Source organism: Ricinus communis, chromosome 3 (genome assembly GCF_019578655.1).
Source record: "Ricinus communis isolate WT05 ecotype wild-type chromosome 3, ASM1957865v1, whole genome shotgun sequence".
Taxonomy (NCBI): Eukaryota; Viridiplantae; Streptophyta; class Magnoliopsida; order Malpighiales; family Euphorbiaceae; genus Ricinus; species Ricinus communis.
In genome coordinates, this window is record NC_063258.1 from 23,735,331 (window position 1) to 23,759,975 (window position 24,645).

The following is a 24,645-nucleotide window of genomic DNA, read 5'->3' on the forward strand; positions in this document are numbered from 1 at the left end:
CAATGGTTATAATCTATGAAATAACATATAGTCTTTCTCATGAATGATTCCTAACTACATTATTAATATTTGCTTTCTACAATATATATATATCCTTAACAGCGCTGTTATTAACGTCTGAGGCATTGTGTTCCATGAGTTTGTACGAAAAACAAAAGTTCAAAAGCCTAAATGAGATTAGCTATCTCTAATTCATGACTAATTACTATTGCATCATTGTCCAAACATTCAGAGTATCTATTAAAAATATTATGAAACTGATTAAGTTTTGTATCCACTATATAAACAATAGCTTGTGAACTCAAGAGGATAAGAGTTAAACACAAAGTTAAACGGATATAAAATATTGTCAAATAAAGTTTTACATGCTTGGCTTTTAGTAATTACATCTCAAAGTTACTTGGAAAAAATGAAACCAAAAATATATTAAATTGTAATTTATTAATTCATTTACTTAAAATTTGAAATTATATTCTCAGTAACAATTTATAGATGAAAAAAGTGCTGAAATTTTAAAACAGGGTTTAAAGGACTTGTGGATTTGTTTTTTATCGAATAGGTTCAAGCTTCAAACTAAATGTTACTAATTTTCTAATATGAAAATATAATTATTCATGCAATTTAATTGAATAAAGTAACTACCGTAATATCTCTCTATAGTGATACTCTATATAGTAATAAAAGATTACGGTCCCAATTTAGGCCAATACTCTCTACTGTAATAAGTTATTAAATTTTGAAGTCCCGCCTTAAGAAAATATTCCTCCATATAGTAATATTTGTATATATAAGATTAAAAAATATTATATTATGCTATGTTTTATCTTACTGTAATATTATTTTATTTCATCAATCTTATTTCTATAATATGAAGATATTTACTTATCCTATCTCTAGTTTCTAGTATTTCACTAACAAGATTAAGTATTAAGTCCAAAGAAAAACTTTAGTATTCAAACCTCCATTAAGTTATAACCTCGTCATTGTCATAAATTTTATTTGGTCCTAAGTGTATGACTGTAGAGAGGTTTTACTGTATAAGCCCCAACACTACTTCAGACTTGAAACATACAAAAAGTAAATAAACAAATGATGTAAAGTCCTAGCTAATCTCACAATTATTAAGACTACAAAAGGTTGTTTCTGCTGTAAAATTTGGTGTGTTATAATACATGTCGTATTACACTAAACTATACATACACGGATCCTAAGCCTGTTTAATAAATCAAAAGGGGTGATACCTGCCATCTATCCTTTGTTGAAACTCTTCATGGAACTTCCAAATGCAATCACACACCAGCTGACACTTCGTTTACAGCTGATTTGTCCCTTTTCTTTGGTGGCTCCTGTGATTTCTGTAGAATGGCTTTATTGGGTGCCAAAGTAATAAATATATTTCTATCTCTGAAGTTTTTAGTCTCCTCAGTCGCAAGCTACAAATTGCAGCATCAAATGCAAGTTAGAGAATTAATAAAGAATTTATTAGCAGAAAAATTCATAGCCAATTTAATCAAGAATGACAGGTGAGGTGATAAGGAAAAAGTCTAGAGAGTTGATACTGAGTGGTGTTCAGATGTATGGGGTTTTAATCTATTTGAAAGTACAAGCCCATTAGGATAACCAATTTTGAACTGGATTCTGCTTGAAGCAGGGTAGTATGCAATGAACAGATGCAACCCAGCCCAGTTAGAAGCCTACGAAATAAGTTTTTTTTTTTTTTCTTTTCCGATTTCTTTCTATTTTTTTGGTTTGATCTTGCAACGAGTATCATGAACTTCAACATTCCAAGACATGTTGTATATCATTCATTCTTCCTTAAATATGGCATTTAACCATACACAAACTTAATAGAAGTCATGACACATGAGAACTACCTCCCCAACATCATTCTGGAAACGTCTGATGAGCTCAATAGCAATATTTCTGAATTCATTTTCACGGCCTTTCAAGTTCACTATGACCTTAACCTGAAAGAAATGAACACAATAACTCACTCAGAACTGACATCCTACATATGAAATTAGAGTCTGCAGAGGTAAGGTAACACTAGAAAGAAAATTAAAACAACCTTGTCACCATCTTTTAAAAACTTCCGAGCAGCTCTCAAACGCACATCATAATCATGTTGATCAATGTTGTAACTGTAGATAAAAATAAAGTAAGAAAGAAAAACAGGCATATTTCAATTAAGAACAGAAACACAACAGTATAGCCAGTCTGATACTTTTACACCACAGCTTTTAAACCACATAATGACAAAATCAATAAAACATACACGAGTTCTGAATTCAAGATACCAATCATGTTTCCAACATTAGCAATCGCATCAACAGCACAAGCAGAAACCATGAATACAAGAGTTCAAAATTTTCACAGATACTAGCTAGCTAGTTGCTTTATCCCCAGGAATCAGTGTTAGAGAAAGGGAAAGGAAAAGAGAGAGAGAGAGAGAGGGATGTTTATATTTAGAGACAGAGCACCACCAGCCTTGTGACCAAGTGGTATCCAGTAGCCTAAGCGCAGAAGCAAGAACCAAATACTCTAGCAAGCTAACTACTTCATGAAATTTTACCAAAACTGAGGTTCCTTATCACCCCAGAAATGAATGTGGATATGTATAAGAAGGGAATTACAAATGTTTATATCTACCACATTATTTCTTTCAGCTTACCATAGGGATAAATTACTTCAGAGACAAAGGAAATATTGAATATCAACTCCAACTGCCCTAAAACTTAACAAAGATATCAGCTTTCTACTGATTATCATAAAGTTCCAGATTTTCACTAAGTTGATACATCAGTTTTCAGATGGATATTTAACAGCATGCAATCAATGTGAAAACATCCACTTGAAAAGATTACAAAAGATAAGGACATCGTGTTTTGCAGGTAAGGACAGCAGGTTGCAATTCATGAGATTAAAAGGTTAGAATTTTACAGAAAGATACAAGCTGGTAATAATACACAAGATTGTGGATAAGATAATCATGTGATAAGACTGTGCAACTTACCCCATCTTAAGTTCCTTCAGATCCATGCGAGTTGCTGACATTTAATAGCATACTTTAGTCAGTTTGTGCTCTCATAATAGAGACTTTACACATACCAGAAATGCATCAAGCTCTACAAAAGATTAAACATTCACCAGCACTTTTCTTCTGCTGTCCTTTCTTTTTCTTTTGCAGTTCATATCTATACTTGCTGACAAACAAGTAAAGAAAGTATTAATGCAAATTCCAATTGGAAAAGCTAAAGCGATCACTGTTAGATAGTATAAGAATTTAGTATGATTATGAAACTAGACATGACATTTATAAATGGGTCAGCATCAGCCCCCTCCTGCAGCATGTGATTTTTATCCCTTCTCACTTTGCTTTTGGACATTAACTTTAGGTTTCTCAAAGCGCTTAATTTACAAGCGCACAAATCAATAGCCTCACAATAGGTAGATAAGCATAAGTGGCTAGTCCAATTTTATTTGATATTCAAACAGAAAAAGAAATCCAGATAATAGTGTGTTAAGGCTAGTACAAAAGATAATCTAGTCACTTGTCCAAAAAAAAATGCAACAGTGGAAAAGGCAAATGAAATTTGGTAGATGATAAAGTCGAGAAATTACAGAAAAGAGAAAATACCAATATTAATAAAAGAGCTATATTGGATAATAACCTAGTAAACCACAATTCAAAGGCAAGCCAAGCCCTCATTCTATACTTATGAAAACACTTCTGTCACAATTGCTAAATGATGCCATGTATAGCATTACCTGATATGCAAGCAAGAAAAAACTGTGGAATGCAACAGTGACATATTCTGGAATTTTAAAATGATTGTGGAAAAACACAAAATATGTGAAATATTTGAATATTAAAACATGCAGAAACTTGATTCTTAATTAATTATATATTTTAAAAAGAAGTGCAAAAGTTATCATACTTGTAATCCATTATTCTGACAACTGGTGGATCAGCATCAGGGGATAATATCACCTGCAAAAATAACAGAATAAAATGTGCACACATCAGAAGCTCAAAAATTTTAAAATAAGAATAGTATAAAACTTCTGTCTTCTGTCAAATGCAGTACTAACCACAGCTGCGCCAGCTAACATGGGGAAACTAATTTTTTGAAACATCAAAAGAGTATCAATTATCGAGGGTCATAAACTAGAACATTAGTTCTGACATGCAAATAAGCTCTAGAAAAAGAATCATTAATCAGACCTAAACAAGCATGTCTATGAGACAATGCCTTGTGCACAAATGAAAGAAAAAAAAACATCTTTATAATTCATATAATGCAATATTATCATGTAAAGAAACAATAAAACTAAAGAAAACTATTAATAGTAAGAAACTCGGTGGTTTTATGTAAGTGAGAATGAGTAAATATATTGCATACCAAATCAAGTGCAGCATTCTCAGCCATTTGAATTGCCTCACTTTTAGGTACCACTCCAACCTACAGACAGTCCACTGAGCATAATTACGTAATCTTTTTAAAAATAAACTTTAACCAAAAAAGAAACAATTATCTTTAAATATTATTCCAGTTCCCATAGTTACACTAACCATATTTTGCTGCTCATCAATAAGCCTCACAGTAGCTGACCTGAAACACATCCACAAAATTCAAATTCAGTTAATCTCACCAAAAAAAAAAACTAAACAAAAAATAAATAAACACCTAATGGTAGATATATCAAGAGCGTGGTCATCTTCAGAATCACTCTGCCTGGACCGCCGGTCGCCGGAAGAACGGAACCCACCACCGAAGCGAGCGGAGGTGACAACGGAAGCGCGGGAGAGAGAAATGAGAGAGTCGGGTTTAGAGCAGTGAAAACGGAGTCCAAAGAGCTTGGATTCAAGAGATGAAAGAATAAACTGAGTCGTTTTGGTTGCCGTTGTTAATTGGGTAAGGAGAGGGTTAAAAGGGAAGCTGGTGGTGATCCCAGCCATGGCTTGGTGATGGAGCAGACACTGCAGGGTAGCAGCTTTAACTTTAGATTTAAAAGTTCTTATCCAGAAATTTTATTTTTTTCGTTTAGAACGAAAGTTGGTTCCTTTCGGGTTTGGGCTGGACTGGTTGCTCAATTTTTAGGTCCACTTTTTAACTATACATGGATGTTTAGCCCATTAAGAATAAATTAATGGGATAAGTAATATATATATATATATATATATATATATATTTTGATGATTTTACTCTTTTACAATTTTTAGCTTATATTCTTTTAGCCCAAAAGATATATGTAGTTATAAATCGTTATAAAAAGAAGGTATATTACTGTCAAAAAGTTTTGGTTTATAAAAATTCGGTCATTTTTACTATGATCAATCATCATTATTAACATGATTTGTTCGGGTTTGATAACATGATTTTAAAGCTTAATAATTGTTAATACTTTTATCTAACCGTTAAATTTAGGGCTGAGCACGGATCGGTCCAATTCGGTTATTTATAAATCACCAGTACCATACCAAACTTCGGTTATTTTAAAATTGAAGGTACCAGTACCGTACCAAACATAAAAAGATCCAATACCGTATTGTACCAATTTTACGGTTCAATACAGTTCGGTTCGGTGCTATTTTCGGTTCCAAAAATTTTTAAAAATACAACTTTAATCTCATCTTTAATCAAATACATTTAGAGCAAATATGATTACCAACCTAAAAAAAGTAGCATGAAAATCTGAATTAAAATTGCAATCACATTTTTGAATAACCTGTTTCGTAATTCAGTCACTTGCAAATACAATAATTCATTCAATATTCAAATAGAAACCATTAAAATATATGTTACTGGTAGCATAAAAATATTTTACAGATGTCAATCATTAAAATAAATAAATTTACAAACTTTATGTAGCACTAAAATACATGTCCAAAATTAGCAAAGGAATGTTATTACCTCCCCTTAAAATTAGCACTCCACATTTAATCTTGGCATAAGTGACTCATCAATCTCAGGATCTTGAATAATTTCTACAATAAAAGTAAAAAATTACGTCAATAAGACTTAACAGCATAAAAAATAAACAAACATATGTAAGTAAAGAAATGTTACATGACTCTATGCTTTTAATATCCTCTATTGATTCTTCTAATTGGATAGGTTTATTTGAACTTCTAAGCCAATCTTGACAACAAATGAGGACCTCCGCTGTTGTAGGAAGTAAAGAATTTCTATATTGATCTAGAGTTCGTCCTCCAGTACTAAATGCAGATTCAGAGGCTACTGTTGAAGCTTGGATAGCCAATACATCGCGTGCAACCTTGGACAAGATAGGATACCTTACTGAATTCACCTTCCACCATGCTAAGATATCGAAATCAATGGTGAATTTTTCTGCAAATTCTTCGAAGTATCTATCTAACTCAGATATCTTAGACAGATTCTGTTGCGCTTCTTCCTCTAAAAAGAACTCATCAATTTCTTCTTCTATTTCCATATCACTTGGCCCACTATCATATGCAAATTTCTCTAAGCTTCCTACAACCTCACCCATATGTAATTGATCCTCAATTATCTTGTATTCATCCACCATCAACTCTAAAGCTGTTTTCACCATTTTTTTCAAATTTTTTGCCTCATCTTCACCATAATAAATGGTATACTTAGCTTTCAAGTACTTTAATTTGCACCTAGGATCCAAGACAACAGCCACAAATAACATAACATTCATTTTATCTAAAGAACCCCAATATTTGTCAAATTTAGCTCGCATTTCAATGGTCATTTGACTTAGCTCACTATCCTTAATAATTTTAGAAGCATCTAGTTCTTTTAAAATCTTTATGACCTCCGGAAAATAAAGATTTGAAGTAGAGTACAATGTGCCAGATAGCTTGCAAGTAGCATCGTAGAATTTCTTAAGAAACTTTATTAGCACCTTAGCTTTAGTCCAATCTACTTCACTAGGTAAATCATCACCAAAATCAGCCAGGAATTTGGAGTCTATGTCTTCCAATATATCAAAAGCCTTTTGATAGCCCAAAGCACAATCTAACATCAAATAAGTTGAATTCCACCTAGTTAGGCAATCTAACTGTAAAGAGGACTTATTCTTTAAATTTGCTAACTCGCAAGCCTTCTTAAATAGATCCATTCTTTGAGGACTACTTCTAATGTACTTCACAACATCTCTAATTTTTTTAATGGAAACTTGAGATATTTGAAGTCCATCTTTCACAATTAATTGAAGGATATGGGCAAAACACCTCATATGAAATGCATCTCCACCCAAAATAAATGCATTTTTCTTTAATAATCTTTTCTTCAACTGTTGAATAGCAGTGTCATTATTAGATGCATTATCAACAGTTATGCACATGACTTTTTTATACCCCACTCCTCCATACAAGTATCTACTGCATTACCTATATTTATACCTCTATGACTCTTAACAACACAAAAATTCAATAATCCTCTTATGCATATTCCAATCAGCATCTATAAAATGAGCAGTCAAACAAAGATAGCTTAAATTTTGCACACTTGTCCAAGTATCAGTGGTCAAAGAGACTTTTTGACATTGTGTTGCAATAATGGCTTTCAATTTTTTTTCTCTTCAGCAAATAAACTGAAACAATCCCTCACAATGGTGAATCTAGAAGGAATAATAAAATTAGGTACAACAACTTGAATAAATTCTTTAAACCCTTCCCTTTCCACAAATCTAAAAGGTAATTCATCTTTAATTATCATTCGAACTAATGCTTTCCTACAAACTTCTTGATCAAAACACCAAGTTCCAATCTTAGGACTTTCTGTATTTATGGACTTTAAGAACGTTAGGGTCTTTTGCGATTTGTCCTTCTTAATCTCTGCATTAATCAACTGTTGTTTATGAGGAATTTTTTACAGGTTACTCGCAAGTGTTTCCTAAGACCCGAAGTTCCCATGGCACTACCACCTTGGTAATTCTTACCACACCATAAACACCTAACTCTACTCGTCTCTTTACCATCAGAGTTCTTAATTTTTTCAAAATGCAACCAAACAAATGACCTAGTTTTACTAGGAGAGGAAGAAGGTGGATCAGCGGTGTTAGTACCTTCATTAGTGTCAACAGTTTTTTTTTCTTTTTCTGTTGCTGGACATGGATGTTTACTTGAACAGGCAGCGATACTGTTATTGCCAGCAGATGAAGCATTATTTTTCGATGGAGGTGGAATTGAAGCTAACCACAAGCCATTGCTGTTTGAAGAAGTAGAATCAGTTGTTTTTCTCTTCTTAGTGTTGGATAGTTGGCTAACTCCATGTTTTACCATCTTTACTGCAACATATAAGATAAAATTAAGTTAAAGCTTAATTGCTATAGATAAGTTATAAATTTAATATAACCAAATATGCATCTTTTAATTTGTGCACTTTCATTTTCAACTATTATTTTTACTAATTCAATGGCAGTCGTCCTTAAACATGTCCTAGTTAAGTTATACGAATCATTATCAAGAGTAAAGCATGCGAATCATTATCAAGAGTAAAGCTTAAGTTTTACTCTGCACAAACAGTTCAATAATGCAACAGAACAAAGAATAAAATGGCGACTAAAACAGATTTCATCGTTAAAACAAGAAACAAAGATACCAACCATACGATTTCATCGTTAAAAATGGCAAAGAATAATACCCGACGGAACAAAGAAAGAACGATGGGCGACGGAAGACCAACGATGGGCGACGGGAAGCGATGGGAACAGCGGCAACGATGGGTGACGAGAAGCAATGGGAAGGGCGACGGAATGGCGAATGATGGGCGACTGGGAACGCAAAGAATGAAAAACCCTAACTTTGTTATGTTTTGACAATTTTTTGTAAGTTTTGTTTCATCCTTTTCGAAAAAAATTAAACTGTGAATATAATTTAATATATTTTTTTATATTTTAATTAATTCCCCCTGTGGACGACAACACGGCCGTGTTGATGCCTGTGTTCCCAACACGGGCTGGTGTTTATGCACGTGTTACTCTCTGTGGTCGTGCTCCCTAAAAGCTTCTTTTTCTTTGATGTTTGATGCATCCAACACGGCCGTGTTTGTGACCGTGTTGGGAATACGGCCAGTGTTGAAACTAACACGGCCATGTTCAACTTCATCATGCCCATACTTAGCTCGTTTCGGCAGCTTTGACTTCCAATTATGCTCCAATTCTTCCCTTTATCATTCTTTAACTTCTTTTGGACCTAATGCACACAAACAGACACATAGGGTGAGTGTTGGGACCAATTCACATCCAAATGTCCATAGAATCAATCTTAAAAACCTCATTTAGATGTGTGTATTTTACGCACATCAAATAACCCCACACTAGCTCATTGGTTGTCCTCAAGCAATTAAAAGTAAAATAAGGAAAAATAGTATGTATACTAGATTACTAGTATCAATATACTATGTGACATATTAATATATATAACTTATATTTTTTATAGAGTATAAAGTATATTATAATATTATAGTTAAATATAAATAGTTTTTTACAGAGTATATGTATTATTTTTTTAATATGTATTATTTATATAATATAAATAATTATTTATAAATATATGTAAAAAATTCTGTTCTACGGTTTGGTCCGGATCAAGACAAGACGGATCGGTACATGATTTGCTTTTTACTAAAGAACCGACCATACCGTAATAGTAAAAAAAAATCGGATCTAGTACAATTCGGTTATAAAAACTTTCAGTTATTTTCGGTTCTGGTACTTTTCGGTACGGTTATTCGGTTCGGGCGGGAATCACCGAGATCCATACTCAGCCCTAGTTAAATTGCAGTTTAAGAAGTTATTGATATGATGATATTAATTCAGCGGTTAAATAATAACATTTAAGTTACTAAGCTCTGAACTCATATTATCAAACAAAGAAAATATAATAATGATAATTCATCAAATTCAAGATGGCTAAATCATTACCCATAAATAATTTTTAAGGGTAGAATATTGTTTTATCACGATTTTAACCACATACTTTTATTTTGTCAAAAAAACTACATACTGAAAATTATCAAATGGTAAAACCACAAAGTACTTTATTTTATTTATTTTAAATTTAATTTATTTTATAAAAAAAAATCCAAAATCCTCATATTTTTAATTTTTTATTAAATTTACTTTTTTACATTTTTACTATAATAAAATATTAAAAATAAGGTTTTTCAAAAAAAATTAAATTTATTGTTTTGGTTGATTTTTGGTTTCTTTCAACCAAATCGTAAATTAAAAATTAAAAGTAAAAAAAACATATTTATGAAAAAAATAATTTTCCTAATGAAGTTGATATTTTTTTGTTCATCTTATTAGATATTTTAAAAGTTTTTATTATTTTATAGACATACTTTTATTTATTTCAAATATAAATTCTTATACCGACTATTTCTATGTCATTCTTAAATAAAGTTAATGTATATTTTGACTTGTGTCTTTTTAAACCGCACTAAGTAACTTTGTGTGTGAATAATTTGCCTACTACATTATTCATAAATGAAATTAATTTTATATAGTGGTATATTAATTAATTATATTCAATTAAGATTTTTATAGAATTTTTTTAAATAAATTACTTTTAAAGAGTTTCTAAATTTTTAATGACTTTTACAGAGTTCAGGATTTTATGAATGATTTTTACAAACTTTACTTAAAAATTATTTTATAGACTTTTATTGAATTTTACATACTATTATTTATCTATTATTTATTTATTTAAAAATAAATTTAATCATTTTTTATTATTTTCTTCATTTTTTTATATTTTCTTTAAACATTATTCCACATAATGTTATATACAACTCCATACACAAGTAACGGACTTCATTTCATTATTGTATAAAATTCATACCATTTATAAATTTTTTATCTCACAACATGAACACTATATTTTTTGTCAAGAGAATAATTCTTTTTAAAAAGAAATTATCATATTATAATTTGTCTCCAATTAAACCACAAAGTTCATGTCATACTAGTTATATTTTATTTATTACTTATTTCATAAATACTTAAATCAACGATAATCACGTTTACTAATTATTTGATAAATACTTAAACCGATAATTACTCTTACCAATAGAAAAAATTATCCAAATAATTTTTCTAATAAAACCTAAAAGTCTATATATGTTGGAGTTGTTTGTTCAAATCAATTCATTAAGTGTTTTATTTAAAATTCATATTTTTATGAGGCCCCTTTTAATTAATTTTTTGTATGTGCGAGTATAAGAGAATATTATTAGTAAATAATTTTTAGCTTATAAAGTTTCATCTAATTTCTTATATCTTTTAAGATGGAGAATATAGTAAAGAAAAATGAAGACGATAATACACGAGAATTTGAAAAGAAAAAATATGAGTTTTTATAAAAAAGTCTATTGAAATCTTGAAGAAAGTAAAAGAGAAATCTTAAAAAAATTTATTCATAACAATGCATAAGAAAGTAATTAAAAGTATATAAAAATTTGTGTCTGTAAAAATTAATGATTTTTTAAATACTAGCTTACTTTAAAGATTTCATAAAAATTATAATTGAATACTCCCTAATTTTTATAAACTTTTTAAAAGTTTTTAAAAATCTATATTGAATACCTCATATGAATTTTAAAATTACTATTGAATATACTCTGACTTTTAAACTCCATCAAAATCTTTAAAAGTCTTAATTGAATACAACCTTCTTAGTCACGTGAGCTGAAGCTAAAAGTACTAGTTATAAATGAATGCTCTTTAATTTTTATAGACTTTTTTGAAGTCCTTAAAAGTTTATATTGAATACTTCATATGACTTATACAGAGTTTTTTAAAAGTTATTATTGAATACACGTTAACTTTTAAACTTCATCCAATTCTTTAAAAGTCTTAATTGAATACACCCTCCTTAGTCATGTAAACCGAAACTAACAGTACTTTTGAAGACTTTATAAAAATTGTAATTAAATATCCCCTAAGTTTTATAGTCTTTTTAAAACTCTTTAAAAGTCTATATTGAATATCCCTTGACTTGTATATAATTTTTCAAAATTATTATTTATTCTAACTTTTAAACTCCATCAAAGTCTTTAAACATTTTAATTGAATACACACTCATGTGAGCTGAAGCTAATGTTTCTTAACTTATCTTTTAAATAAGAGTTTAAGTTTTCAAGTTTAGGTGTTTTTAAAAATTATTATTAGACACTAAAAAGATATATTTAGAATATTTTGACTAAATATATTAGTTTTTTAATTTTCTATAAACTAATTTCTTTCAAATGTATTTCTAAGAAAATCTCTCTTCTTTCTTTTTGATTTTGACTTGGTTGGCAGGGTCAGGGCCTTTCTCGCTGGGCGAGTGCATCCGATTCTAAAGTCCTTTCCTAAACCACTTCCTGTTCAGTTGCTGAAAGATAGAGATAAGCTTTCTAAATGAGATTGAGTTCCACGAATATGCAGACTAGAAAGATGTTATTTGCTGCTATTCTATCTATTTGTGCATTAAGTTCGAAGAAGATCTCAATCTATAATGAAGAAATGATAGTAGCTCGTTGTTTTATAGGCTTTATCATATTCAGTCGGAAGAGTTTAGGTAATACTTTCAAAGTGACTCTCGACGGGAGAATCCAGGCTATTCAGGAAGAATTAGAATATAAAATAGAAAAAAAAAACTAAAATTTGAAAAAAAAATTTCCAAACTCAACACTAATTATCGTTTGAGTTGCTCAGTCTAGACACCGAAAAATATTTATTTTTATGAAAGAGATAACAAACTAAAAATTCAAATCTCTCATAAATGGAATTGGATAAGAAAATGTTTAGTATGCCGAAACCTAAATGTTAAGTCAGCAACACTTGTAAGATATCACTTCTCCCGTCACAAGATTTTACTTTTCAATGAGTGAAAGATTTTTCTCCGGCCGTACGGTGAAGGCTTCTACAGGGCTTGGCCGTCTTAAAAATGGTTCAAATGAGAGGGATCTAAGATTCAAAGACTAGGACTCGAGCCCAAACCCAACATCACCATGAGACGTTGTTAGAAATTATTCTTTCATTGATTCATTCTACAATAAGTCTCTTTCCAAAGACAAACCAATAAAATTTAAGGATTATGTTCACTCATAAATTATTTTGGAAACCAATAAAATTTAAGGATTATGTTCACTCATAAATTATTCAAGTTCTAAATATACGACCTTACTATTACTTTAATTATAAATTTAAATTAATAGATACGATTTAAATATTAATATTAATAAAATTTTAAATATTTAATATTAATTTATAATATTTTGAAACTAATAATAAATTAATTATTTTTAAATATTTTTAGTTTATTGAATTTTAAAATCTTATTAGTACAAAGAATATCTATTAATTAATTTTATATTATATAATTAATATTATTACTTTTAAAACTAAAAATTTATTTTATTTATATAAAAAATTAATCTATTAATTAATTTTATATTATATAATTAATATTATTACTTTTAAAACTAAAAATTTATTTTATTTATATAAAAAATTAATTTATTATTAAATACAATACTAAAATATTATTATTTCTAAAATAAAAATTATTATTTAACTAAAAAATTAATTTATTAATTAATATAATATTAAAAAATAAAATTATATTTAAAATAGAATTTAGCATTATTATACAATTCTAAAAATTATTTATCATATACTATTAAAATGATAATTAATATATTATTTATTAAAGTTAAAATCAATATTTAATTTGATACTAAAATATAATTAATATATAATTTTTTTAAAATTAGGATCAATATTTATTAAAAAAATTAATAAATAAAAAATTTATAATATCCAATAATATGTTTAAATAAAAAATAAAACACAAATCAATTTTACATAGAGATTTCAACCAAGTGTAAACAAAATTAAATTTTTTGCATAGATTCCAACAAATGTAAAGAAAAGAAACTTAAGAATTTAAATCTCTCTTTACTTGGAAGAGTGGAAGATGCCTTTCGTCAAAAGCGGCCAAAATCACTCGAATATAACATTCCTCATTTAATTTGCATGTATAAATTTATTTCTAACAATAAATAATCATTAAAATAAATAATTCAATCAAATATATAAATTCAATTTAATAAAATAAAATAAAATACTAGTATATGCTATTAATTTTATTTATAGCTGAAACTATCTACCATTCAAAGAAACATTACCTAGTCATTTGCATAATTTTGCAATATAATATTATACTTGCATTCATAATCTCATTCCTCATCCCACTCCCAAACAAAAAGACAAAGACTTCTGCTCAACAAACTAAAACAAAAGGCGGCTACACTAACACTAGTAACACAAAGCTTAAACCAGAATCGGAAGAAACAGAGCTGCCCAACTTGGTTCCATTTCTTCAGTCAACTTCTTCAATCTTTGGCCCAGCTCCACCACCTCCATAACTAGAGCCTCCACTACCAGGCATGTCACCACCCATATCGGTATCACCACCGCCCTGATACATCTTCGAAATTATAGGATTACAGAGTGCTTCAAGCTCCTTCATCTTGTCTTCAAGCTCATCCACTTCAGCCAGTTGGTTCCTATCCAACCACTCTAAAGTCTCCTCCACTCCCTTCTCAATCTTCTCCTTGTCGTTCGGGTCCAACTTCCCAGCAAACTTCTCGTCTTTAATTGTATTTCTCATGTTATAAGCGTAATTCTCCAGTGCATTCTTTGCTTCTACTTTCTTCTTCACCTCCTCGTCCTCTGACTTGTACTTCTCTGCATCTTGCACCATCTTTTCAATGTCTTCCTTGCTCAGCCTTCCTTTGTCGTTGGTGATTGTAATCTTGTTCTTGACTCCTGCCGTCTTGTCCTCCGCAGTGACATTCAATATCCCATTCGCATCAATATCGAAAGTTACGTTTATCTGAGGCACACCCCTTGGAGCCGGAGGGATACCAGTAAGCTCGAACTTTCCAAGAAGATTATTATCTCTGGTTCGAGCTCGCTCTCCTTCATAAACTTGGATCAAAACTCCTGGTTGATTATCAGAATAAGTAGAGAAAATCTGCTCTTTCTTTGTCGGAATTGTGGTGTTTCTTGGGATTAAAGTGGTCATCACACCACCAGCAGTCTCGAGACCGAGACTCAGAGGTGTAACATCAAGCAGCAGCAAATCTTGCACCTTTTCGCTTCCTTCACCAGAGAGGATAGCAGCCTGAACAGCAGCACCGTAGGCGACAGCTTCATCAGGATTAATACTCTTACAAAGCTCTTTCCCATTGAAAAAATCTGATAACATTTGCTGCACTTTAGGAATCCTTGTCGACCCACCAACAAGAACTATCTCATCGACTTGTCTTTTATCAATCTTGGCATCAAGAAGACACTTCTCAACCGTCTCCATGCATTTTCTAAATAAATCCATGTTCAGCTCTTCAAATCTTGCTCTCGTTATAGTAGCATAGAAATCAGTACCTTCATATAAAGAATCAATCTCTATCGTAGTCTGGGTAGTCGAAGATAACGTTCTTTTCGCTCTTTCACAAGCAGTTCTTAATCGTCTCAGAGCTCTAGCACTGCCACTAATATCTTTCTTGTGCTTTCTTCTAAATTCAGAAACAAAATGATTAACTAACCTATTATCAAAATCTTCACCACCGAGATGAGTATCACCAGCAGTAGCTTTAACTTCAAAAATACCTTCTTCTATAGTCAATAGAGAAACATCAAAAGTACCACCACCAAGATCAAAGATTAAAACATTTTGCTCACCTTTTCTTGATGCTTTCTTATCAAGTCCATAAGCGATGGCAGCTGCTGTTGGCTCATTTATAATCCTCAAAACGTTCAGCGCTGCTATAGCACCAGCATCCTTCGTTGCTTGCCTCTGCGAGTCATTAAAATAAGCAGGAACTGTAACAACAGCATTCTTTATAGTCTGCCCCAAGAACGCTTCTGCTATTTCCTTCATCTTCGTCAGCACCATCGACGATATCTCCTCAGGAGAGAACTGCTTCTCTTCCCCTTTATATTTCACAACAATCATTGGTTTATCTCCAGCTCCAGGGATCACCTTGAAAGGCCACAACTTCATGTCGTTCTGCACAGAAGGGTCCGTGAAACGACGACCAATGAGACGTTTGGCGTCGAAAACAGTGTTTTCTGGGTTCATAGCGACTTGGTTCTTGGCTGCATCACCGATTAAACGCTCTGTATCGGTGAAGGCAACGTAAGAAGGAGTAGTACGGTTGCCTTGATCATTAGGAATGATCTCTACACGGTCGTTTAACCATACACCTACACAACTGTAAGTGGTGCCCAGGTCAATCCCTATAGCCTTATCAGTTTTTGTTGCCATCGTTGAAAAACTGCTTTTGGAATAAAACTTGGTGTTCTGAAAGGGGTTGTGATTGTGTTTGGTGAAAGATAGAGAAGCTTCAGGTGAGACTTATCTAAATAGTGGAGGGTTACATAAAGGAGAGAGTGTCCAGAAGGATACAAGAAACTAAGAGAGTTGCCTAGACTATTCCGGAGAGCTTGCTTTTTGTTTTTGGTTTCTAGTGGCGGGTAAAAGTGATTTCGGACTTCAGAGGCGGTGAATTGTGGGGGCTGGGTAAGTTTTGCGGGCGGTGATTATGGACGGTGCCGGTGGAAGTGCTGTGGAGGGATTCGTGATGTGGCGGGAGATTACAGTCAAGGTGAGTCGAAACAGAGGTGTGAGGTGTCAGTGAAGGAGGGAAAGGAGTACATGTGGCTGCGTTGGAGGTCAAATGCTACCGCTTCCCAAACGTCATATTCACTTTAATATTTTTAAAAATCAATTTGGTACGAATTGTTTCTATTATTTTAATCATAAACTTTTAAATTTTAATTTTTAAAAGATCTATAAAATTAACAAATAATTTAATTGATTTTTATTTTATAAAATTAATATTAAATATAATTAATATTTCTAAGCATTAAGAAATATTGTTTTAGTTGATATATTAATATAATAACACAAACAGAAAAATATTAACTCAAAAATATATAACAAAAATTACAAATTAACATAATGTTCGTCAACATTAAAAGAATACCCATTACAAAAATCTCAATTTCATGTCAGATATTTTATTTTTGGCACATATTCAAATATCCTGATTTGATGGTATTTTATTATTAATATATAATTTAGATAATAAAAAAATTATGTAATATAAGTTTTAATATTTTGTAATGAAATATATATTCTATTTTAAAAATAACATTCAAAAATTTGCAAGAATTTTTAATAATGCTTTTGATATTTTAATAATTAGTATAAAAATATTTATCAATTAATTTATAAACTGTAAATAAATTAATACTATAACTATAATAATATTTAATTTTCTAAAATTAGAGATTTGTATAGTTAGACAAACTAACTTACTGTTTTCTATAGTAGAATTTTAATATTTGAAAATCTGATTAGATAAGGATAAAAATATATGAAAATATTAAATAGTTCCTTTATTTATATATATATATATATATATAATATACTTATATAAGAAAAGATGAAGATTTTATGAGGCATAATCTTATGAAATTATGTGAAGTTTTTTTAAATGAGAAAATAATATGTGTTAATATTTATAAAAATATTAATTACAAATTTATATAGAAAATTTAAATATAATTTTAGATACTAATAATAAATATATAAAAAATTATATGATTATTTATATAAAAAATTATTATCTTTTAAAATGGTTGTAATTAATATAACAATTATTATAGTTACTACTTATTAATAATTAATTTTATTTTTTAATAAAATATATTTATATTATATTTGTGAAATGAAAAAATAATAAAATAGTAAAGATAACATATTTAATTTTGAACCAAAAAAATATATGTTGAAAAATTTATTGATCCAATATAATAAATAAATCAATTTATATATATATTATCAAAAAATACTAATAAAAAAAATAGAAAGAACCCTAACGAACTGGTTTATTAAAACTAATAATTATATAGATGTATAATTTATTGGTGTAACGAAATAAATAAATAAAATATAAATTAGTAAATATATATACTATTCATGTTAATTTAGAGTGTTTGGGTAGAACCGTCACGAGGAGCAAAACATTATCTTAAAAGTTTTAATACAGCTGCATACATAAAGTTTAAATTCGAGACTTTATTTAAGTTATAAAACATCATTACTAACTTATTTACATACTTTTGGATAAATATTATTTTTTTATTAATAAATTGAAACATCATTCGAAAACCAAACATTTACATATAATTAAATTATTATAAAAAAAGTCTTAAATAAAATATATTCAAATAATTAAATATAAATTTATCATAATTTGTTTTAAGAAAATATTAACGTCGCATTAAATAATTAAAATTAAATATGATATTAAAGGTAGAATAATTCAAACCAATTAATAAGAAAACGTAAAAAAGAAAATATCATGCAATAATTACTTTCAAAGGTTAATCAAAGATTAAATTTATCAATACTGTAGTTGATATGCATTGATTCATTGTGCGCCACAGTTGCTATGCATTGATTCAACACAATCCCAAAAAGAAAATCTAAAAATATATAAAATAATATTAATTTTAAAATTTTAAAATTTTTATATGCGTGTTTAATTTTTGACATATAAAATTTTTATTTTGATATGTCTATTTATTTATTTTGATATATGTATATTTATTTTTCACATATAAGATTTAAACTTATATATAATTTTATAATTTGTTTATTAATTTATTGATTAATAAGTTACATTTCTAATTAAATATTGATTCTAATTCTAAAAAATTACATATTAATTATATTTTAATATTATATTAACTAACAAATACTCTCCTAATCAAATAATATTACTAATTCTATCTTAAAAAATATAACATATTAATCATATTATAATATTATATTAACTAATCAATTAATTTTTTAATTATATAACAATTCTAATTCTAAAAAATAACATATTAACTTATATTTTTAATATTATATTTGATTATAAATTAATTTTTTAATTATATAATAAATTTTTACTTAAAAAAATAATATATCAATTATTTTGATAGTTTAATTTATATAATATTAAAATTAGTTAATTAAAATTTTAAGATAATTTTTATATTATTACATTAATAAAGTTTTAAAATCTTAAAAAATTAAGAAAAATATTTAAAAAATAGTTAGTTTGCTATTATTTATTGAAATATTATAAATTAATATCTAATATTAATTTTTTTATTAAATTATGTCTATCAATTTAATTTTATAATCAAAACAGCCGTGCAACGCATAAGTGAGCAATGAGTATAATGTCAATGTAAAATAAGATTCCACAGACACAAAACATGCTTATTATTTTATAAATGATAAAAAAGTACCATCATATTTTTTATTGTCTGATAAGCTTTAAATGTATTTACAAATATAATTATTGACAATAATGGATAAAAATTGTCTATGGCGTTTTGCATCTATATAATGTTGAAGTCCCTCACATTATGTATTTTAGGTTTTTAATTTTTTTTATTCAAAGCGGAATGATAAGAAGAAAAAGGAAGACTTTGATGGAATTTGGAAAGATTTAGAAATGTAAGGTATTTATGAACTTATTAGAAACTTGAGATTTAAAAAAAGATATATAGGAAAATTTTAATTTTTTAATAATAATTGGAGTGCTTATTATTTTAAAGGGAGTGTCAGTAACACATATATATATATTATAGTAAAATATCTCTTTAGTTATCCATATAACATCAGATAAAATTTATGACTATAAAAAGTTTATAACTTAATAAAAGTTTGAGTACTAAATTTTTTTTTAGATTTAATATTTAATTTTATTGGTGAAATAATAGAACCAAAAATAAAATAAGTAAATATTTTGTTATATTATATAAATAAATAAAATAATATTATAGTGAGACAAAATATAGCATAATATATACTTTTTAAAATTATATATTCAAATATTGCTATATAAAAAAATATTTTTTTAAGGTGAGATTTAAAAAATTTATAATTTATTATAATATAGAGTTTATTCCGATTTAAAACTGGTCTAAATTTAGATCGTAATTTTTATTATTATGTAAAAGGTTATTCTTATATATGGTATCGCTATAAAGTGTTTTTAGTGATTATGACACTGTAAGGCTTTTCACCCTAATCAGAAACACGCTAACTAGTCATTGAGACTTGCGAGGAGATGGGAGTCAACACCCGAATAATCACCATGATACTTTTACTAATGAGTGACATTTCTTAGATTTCATAAGAAAGCATGCGCTATAAAATTAAAAAATGGATTCGGAAGCCAACTTTTTATTTGTGTATATTAATCTTTAATTTTATTGTTTAATAAATTATTTTCTATAAACACAAGCACTTTATACACACGTATATCAAATAATACACATAATTTACCTAGGTCTACCCCATTTTATTTATGTCCGTCCATATTGGAGTTGTTAGTCTAATTTACTAATTAATTATATAGCTACTCATTATGCTTTTGATTTGCAATCTTTAGACCCAATGGACTACTTATTATGACAAGGCTCATTCATTTGAACTTAATTTTAATAAAGTCCAATCCTAACTAAAACATGCCAAGACCCATTAAGCCTACTTAAATTTTAGAATTTAAGCCCAGTTAATATTGGTTAGCTTATTAGACTACAATGTTCATATTGAATCCAGTTTTAACCTTAAATCAACATGACCTATTTTAATTAATCAATTACATAACACATATTTAATTATACAGTAAGCAAAAATAAACAAAGTAAGATGCAGAAAATAAACTTAACTATTATAACCTGGCCTACAACTAAAACTGTAAGAAAGAAGACCTAAAAACCTAATACAATATACAAAGTACATCAAAACTCGATAAAAGCTAAAAATTTGGGACAAAATGTTGCACAACCGATCAACTCTAGGGGTTCCAGGCAGGTCTTTGATCCGTCAATGTATTTCTCGCATCTCCAGAGCCGAATTTCACATGCACAAAGAGTAAAAATCAATTAGATACGAAAGAAATGAAATAAAAAAATAACAGAAATCCATCGATTGATCAAAACCCTAAAAACTGATAAAAGACCTTAGAAGCTAAAAGTACAATAAATAAAAACAGTAAATTAATCATGTAATTATATTAAACATATTTAATTACTAAATCATGATGAAAATATAAATCTAATCATTAATTCCATTGTATATGTCTAATCAGATTCAAAATCCTAATTGGCAAAATTATCATATTCAAAACCCTAGTGTTTTTATTATCAGAATTCTAAACCCAATTAATATGCAGATCCATAAGAAAATCCCAATCTAATCATATTAATCATAAAAGACTAACATTAATAACCTTAATTATGTTTCTAAAAACACCAAAAAGACAATGAAAAAAAAAGAATAAAGAAACTGGTTTAGAATGATGATAGATGCATGTTTATAGGAACTCTCATGTTGTCACCGTAGTTGATGGCTCTGCGAGTCTTAGATGATGAGGATGCTTGCAGTTGAAATAAAAACTGGCTGAGAATCCAGTGCTAGATGTAAGGTTGAAAATTTTTTGTGAATTAAAAAAAAGGGTTTCTAAAAAAAATTATTTTTTGAGTCCTGCCTAATAAAAGACCATAATAATTTTCTCTCTTTTTATCTCTTGCCTTTTTTCTTTGAGTATCTTTTGAAAAATATCCCTTAAAACTCCTTATGCCTCTTTCTATTTATAGCTGCGATTTCAAACAAAACCCTAAAAGAAATAATAATCCTTATTGTTTTTAAAAAATAAGTTAATAATATCAAATTTAATTCTTTAAATTTAAATAATGATCATTAAAAAATTTATGATTGTCGCCAAAGATCTTCTAGAATCTGTATTTAGACGTGAAATTATCGAAAAAAATGATGTCGAAATGAAAAAGCCCCAATTGAGGAAAAATTTATAATTAGGTCCTTAAAATTTATGAAATCTCTTGTTTTGACCCTTAAACTTTTTTTTTTTTACAATTGAATCCAAATTGATTTTAAAAAGGTAATTCCAGCTAGAATAACCTCAGTCCTATCTCAGATTCGCATGTCCTTTATCTTCCGAGACCTAGGAAGGTAATAACTCTTATTATAAAATTTTCTATATTTCTCTCCATATCTAATTCCAAAAAAAGGTACTTACACTACTCATATGTATTTATATCCAACGTTATTATTTCAAATGGAAATATTAAACAAACACTTCCAATTATTCTGATTCTTTATTAACATATATATATATAAAATATTTTCAACGTAGAGTCGGCTTCAAGAGCAACCTGCATAGACAGTTGCTTAAGGCCTTTCAAATAATAGAAGTCTCATATTTTTTTAATTGGTTTAATATAGAGTTGATTCTTTTGACTTTTGAATATATTATATAGGCCTACAATAACTTTTTATAATATTTAAACACATAGCATTCAATATATTTATATTTTTTTATTCGAAAACTACCTTCGATCAACTATCTCACGAGAGATTGAACGATTTGGCGATATTATCTATTTCAAATAGTAAAATTTGATTCCAACAAGTTAATTAATAAAAGTTTTGCACATAAAAATGTGAGAATACTGTTTCTTCTTATATTTAGTTATACATTAATTAGTTTCATTTATTGCATTGAGTATGGTTTATAATAATGGATTAAAGCTGGTGTTATATTGAAATTTTTGAGTTCTTTTTCATAGTATTGAGACGCTTAGATTTTTATCTAGCATACTTGGAATAGTCTATTAACTTAGATATGTTGCATATGTAATATTTTTCTCTATTTTTTTATTATTAATAATTTTACATTTGAAACTTATTGAGTTAACAAGTTGCTATGTTTATTGAAACAAATATTTATATAGATAAATGAAAAATTCAAGTTTTATTTTTTTAGAACATTTCAAAATATACTAAAACCAATAAAAGTTATTATTAATAAGATTATCTTTTTAGAAATATTGCTTTTTAACAATATTTTTTAAATTTATATTGCTGTTGTTTTTCAGTTGCTTTTCAATTACTTTCGGTTCTTTTTAATCATTTTTCAATTATTTTTCAATTGCTTTATTAAAAAATAATTAAAAAATAAAAATATACTGTAAATTTGGAAAAAAATTAAAAAATATATTTTTGATGTTTTAATATAGTAAAATAAAAAAAATTATGAACTTATGTTTCTGATTAATTTTCTTACCTTTTAAATTGTCTAGGGCCACCAAAATACTAGAACCAGTCCTAATTCTATGTATATTATTTTAAAAATAATTATATATAGTTAATTAAATATTATCAAGATGTTTTTATTAAAAAATATGAAATTCATGTTATTCAATTATTAATTTAATAAATTAATTTATGATATGAAATGTAATTATTACTCCAATATCAATTCCGCCCATAGGGCGAGTACTTTCCTTGTTTGTTATTAGTAGTTATACAGAAATTAGAGTACTATTATCATACATTGTTATTATAAGTTTACTTATTAATTATAGAGGCCGATCAATATTTTTTAAATAATTTATTAATTATATATATATATATATATTTTTTACTAATTTAAATTATCAATGAATGAATTTATATAAAACTTTTTAATAATTTATACAATTCAATAATTTATAAATGAAATTAATAATTGTCAAATACTGCTTATTAAATCTAAAAATAAATAAATTATTGTAATAAATAAAAATAATATATTTAATCAATCAATAACTAAATATTTTATATAATTAACTAATTTATATATTTAATTATATTAATAAATTATTAAAATTAAAATAATATAATTTTTTATAGATTTATATATATATATATATATGTACATTCATAGTATACACACGCATATATATATATATATATATATATAATTTATTTTACATTATAAATGTATCCAAAAATAATATATATCAAAAAATTATTTTTTAATTTATTAATTATATGCATATTAATATCAAAAATATAATTAATATGAATAAAGATTAAAATTATTATATAATTAGAAAATAATTTATTAATTAAGTTTAAATTTATATTTAAAACAAACAGTCTAAATAATAAAGTAGCCTGCCCTACACGTGTGAGTTAGGTCCATGCTCTATTAGCTGTTGCTTTGACATCAGCCCACAAGATAATTCTTCGTACCTCACTAATAGCTATTACTGGCTATCCCCTGTAGTAGAAAAGAAAGAAAAGAAAAAGGTAGTAACTAAACGTTGTCGTTTTGTTTGACTTATAGGCAGATCTTAATTTTTAGAAAAGATAGATTTTGATGAAAAGATAAAACTGATGTTGATTTTATTCATTTGGGAAATTATTTTCTCTTTTTAGTTAAAATACCGATATTGTCCTTGAATATCCTCTGTATTCGGATTGCAAACGTGATAAGTTGGAGTTGAAAGTACTTGGCTGCCCTTGTCTCTTATTGAAAAAGAATATATTTGTTAATCATAAAGTTTCTCATCTTAATTAAATTGTACATCTAAAGTTAATAGAGTTTTTTTTTTTGAATCATGATTGCAATCTTACTACTAGAAATATAAAAAAATAAAAAGTTAATAAAAACATAATGCATTATATATATATATATAACATTTTTAAAAATCAACTAACATGCATATTTTTTT

At 27.8% G+C, this 24,645-nt stretch overlaps 2 protein-coding genes across 2 annotated transcripts; both read right to left on the bottom strand.

Annotated features, from left to right (window-relative positions):
- Positions 1–1,090: 1,090 nt before the first annotated feature.
- LOC8270719 (translation initiation factor IF3-4, chloroplastic) lies at positions 1,091–5,020 on the bottom strand. Its single transcript, XM_002533181.4, has 9 exons — positions 4,689–5,020; positions 4,574–4,613; positions 4,404–4,463; positions 3,939–3,991; positions 3,148–3,203; positions 3,014–3,047; positions 2,069–2,141; positions 1,875–1,967; positions 1,091–1,433 (listed from the first exon to the last, which is right to left on the bottom strand). The coding sequence occupies exons 1-9, from the start codon at positions 4,958–4,960 to the stop codon at positions 1,290–1,292; spliced, it is 825 nt and encodes a 274-aa protein (XP_002533227.1). The 5' UTR covers positions 4,961–5,020; the 3' UTR covers positions 1,091–1,289.
- Positions 5,021–14,101: 9,081 nt separating this feature from the next.
- LOC107262581 (heat shock 70 kDa protein-like) lies at positions 14,102–16,442 on the bottom strand. The gene has a single exon (XM_015728746.2). It carries the CDS (start codon positions 16,316–16,318, stop codon positions 14,369–14,371), a length of 1,950 nt encoding a protein of 649 aa, XP_015584232.2. The 5' UTR covers positions 16,319–16,442; the 3' UTR covers positions 14,102–14,368.
- Positions 16,443–24,645: the final 8,203 nt, after the last annotated feature.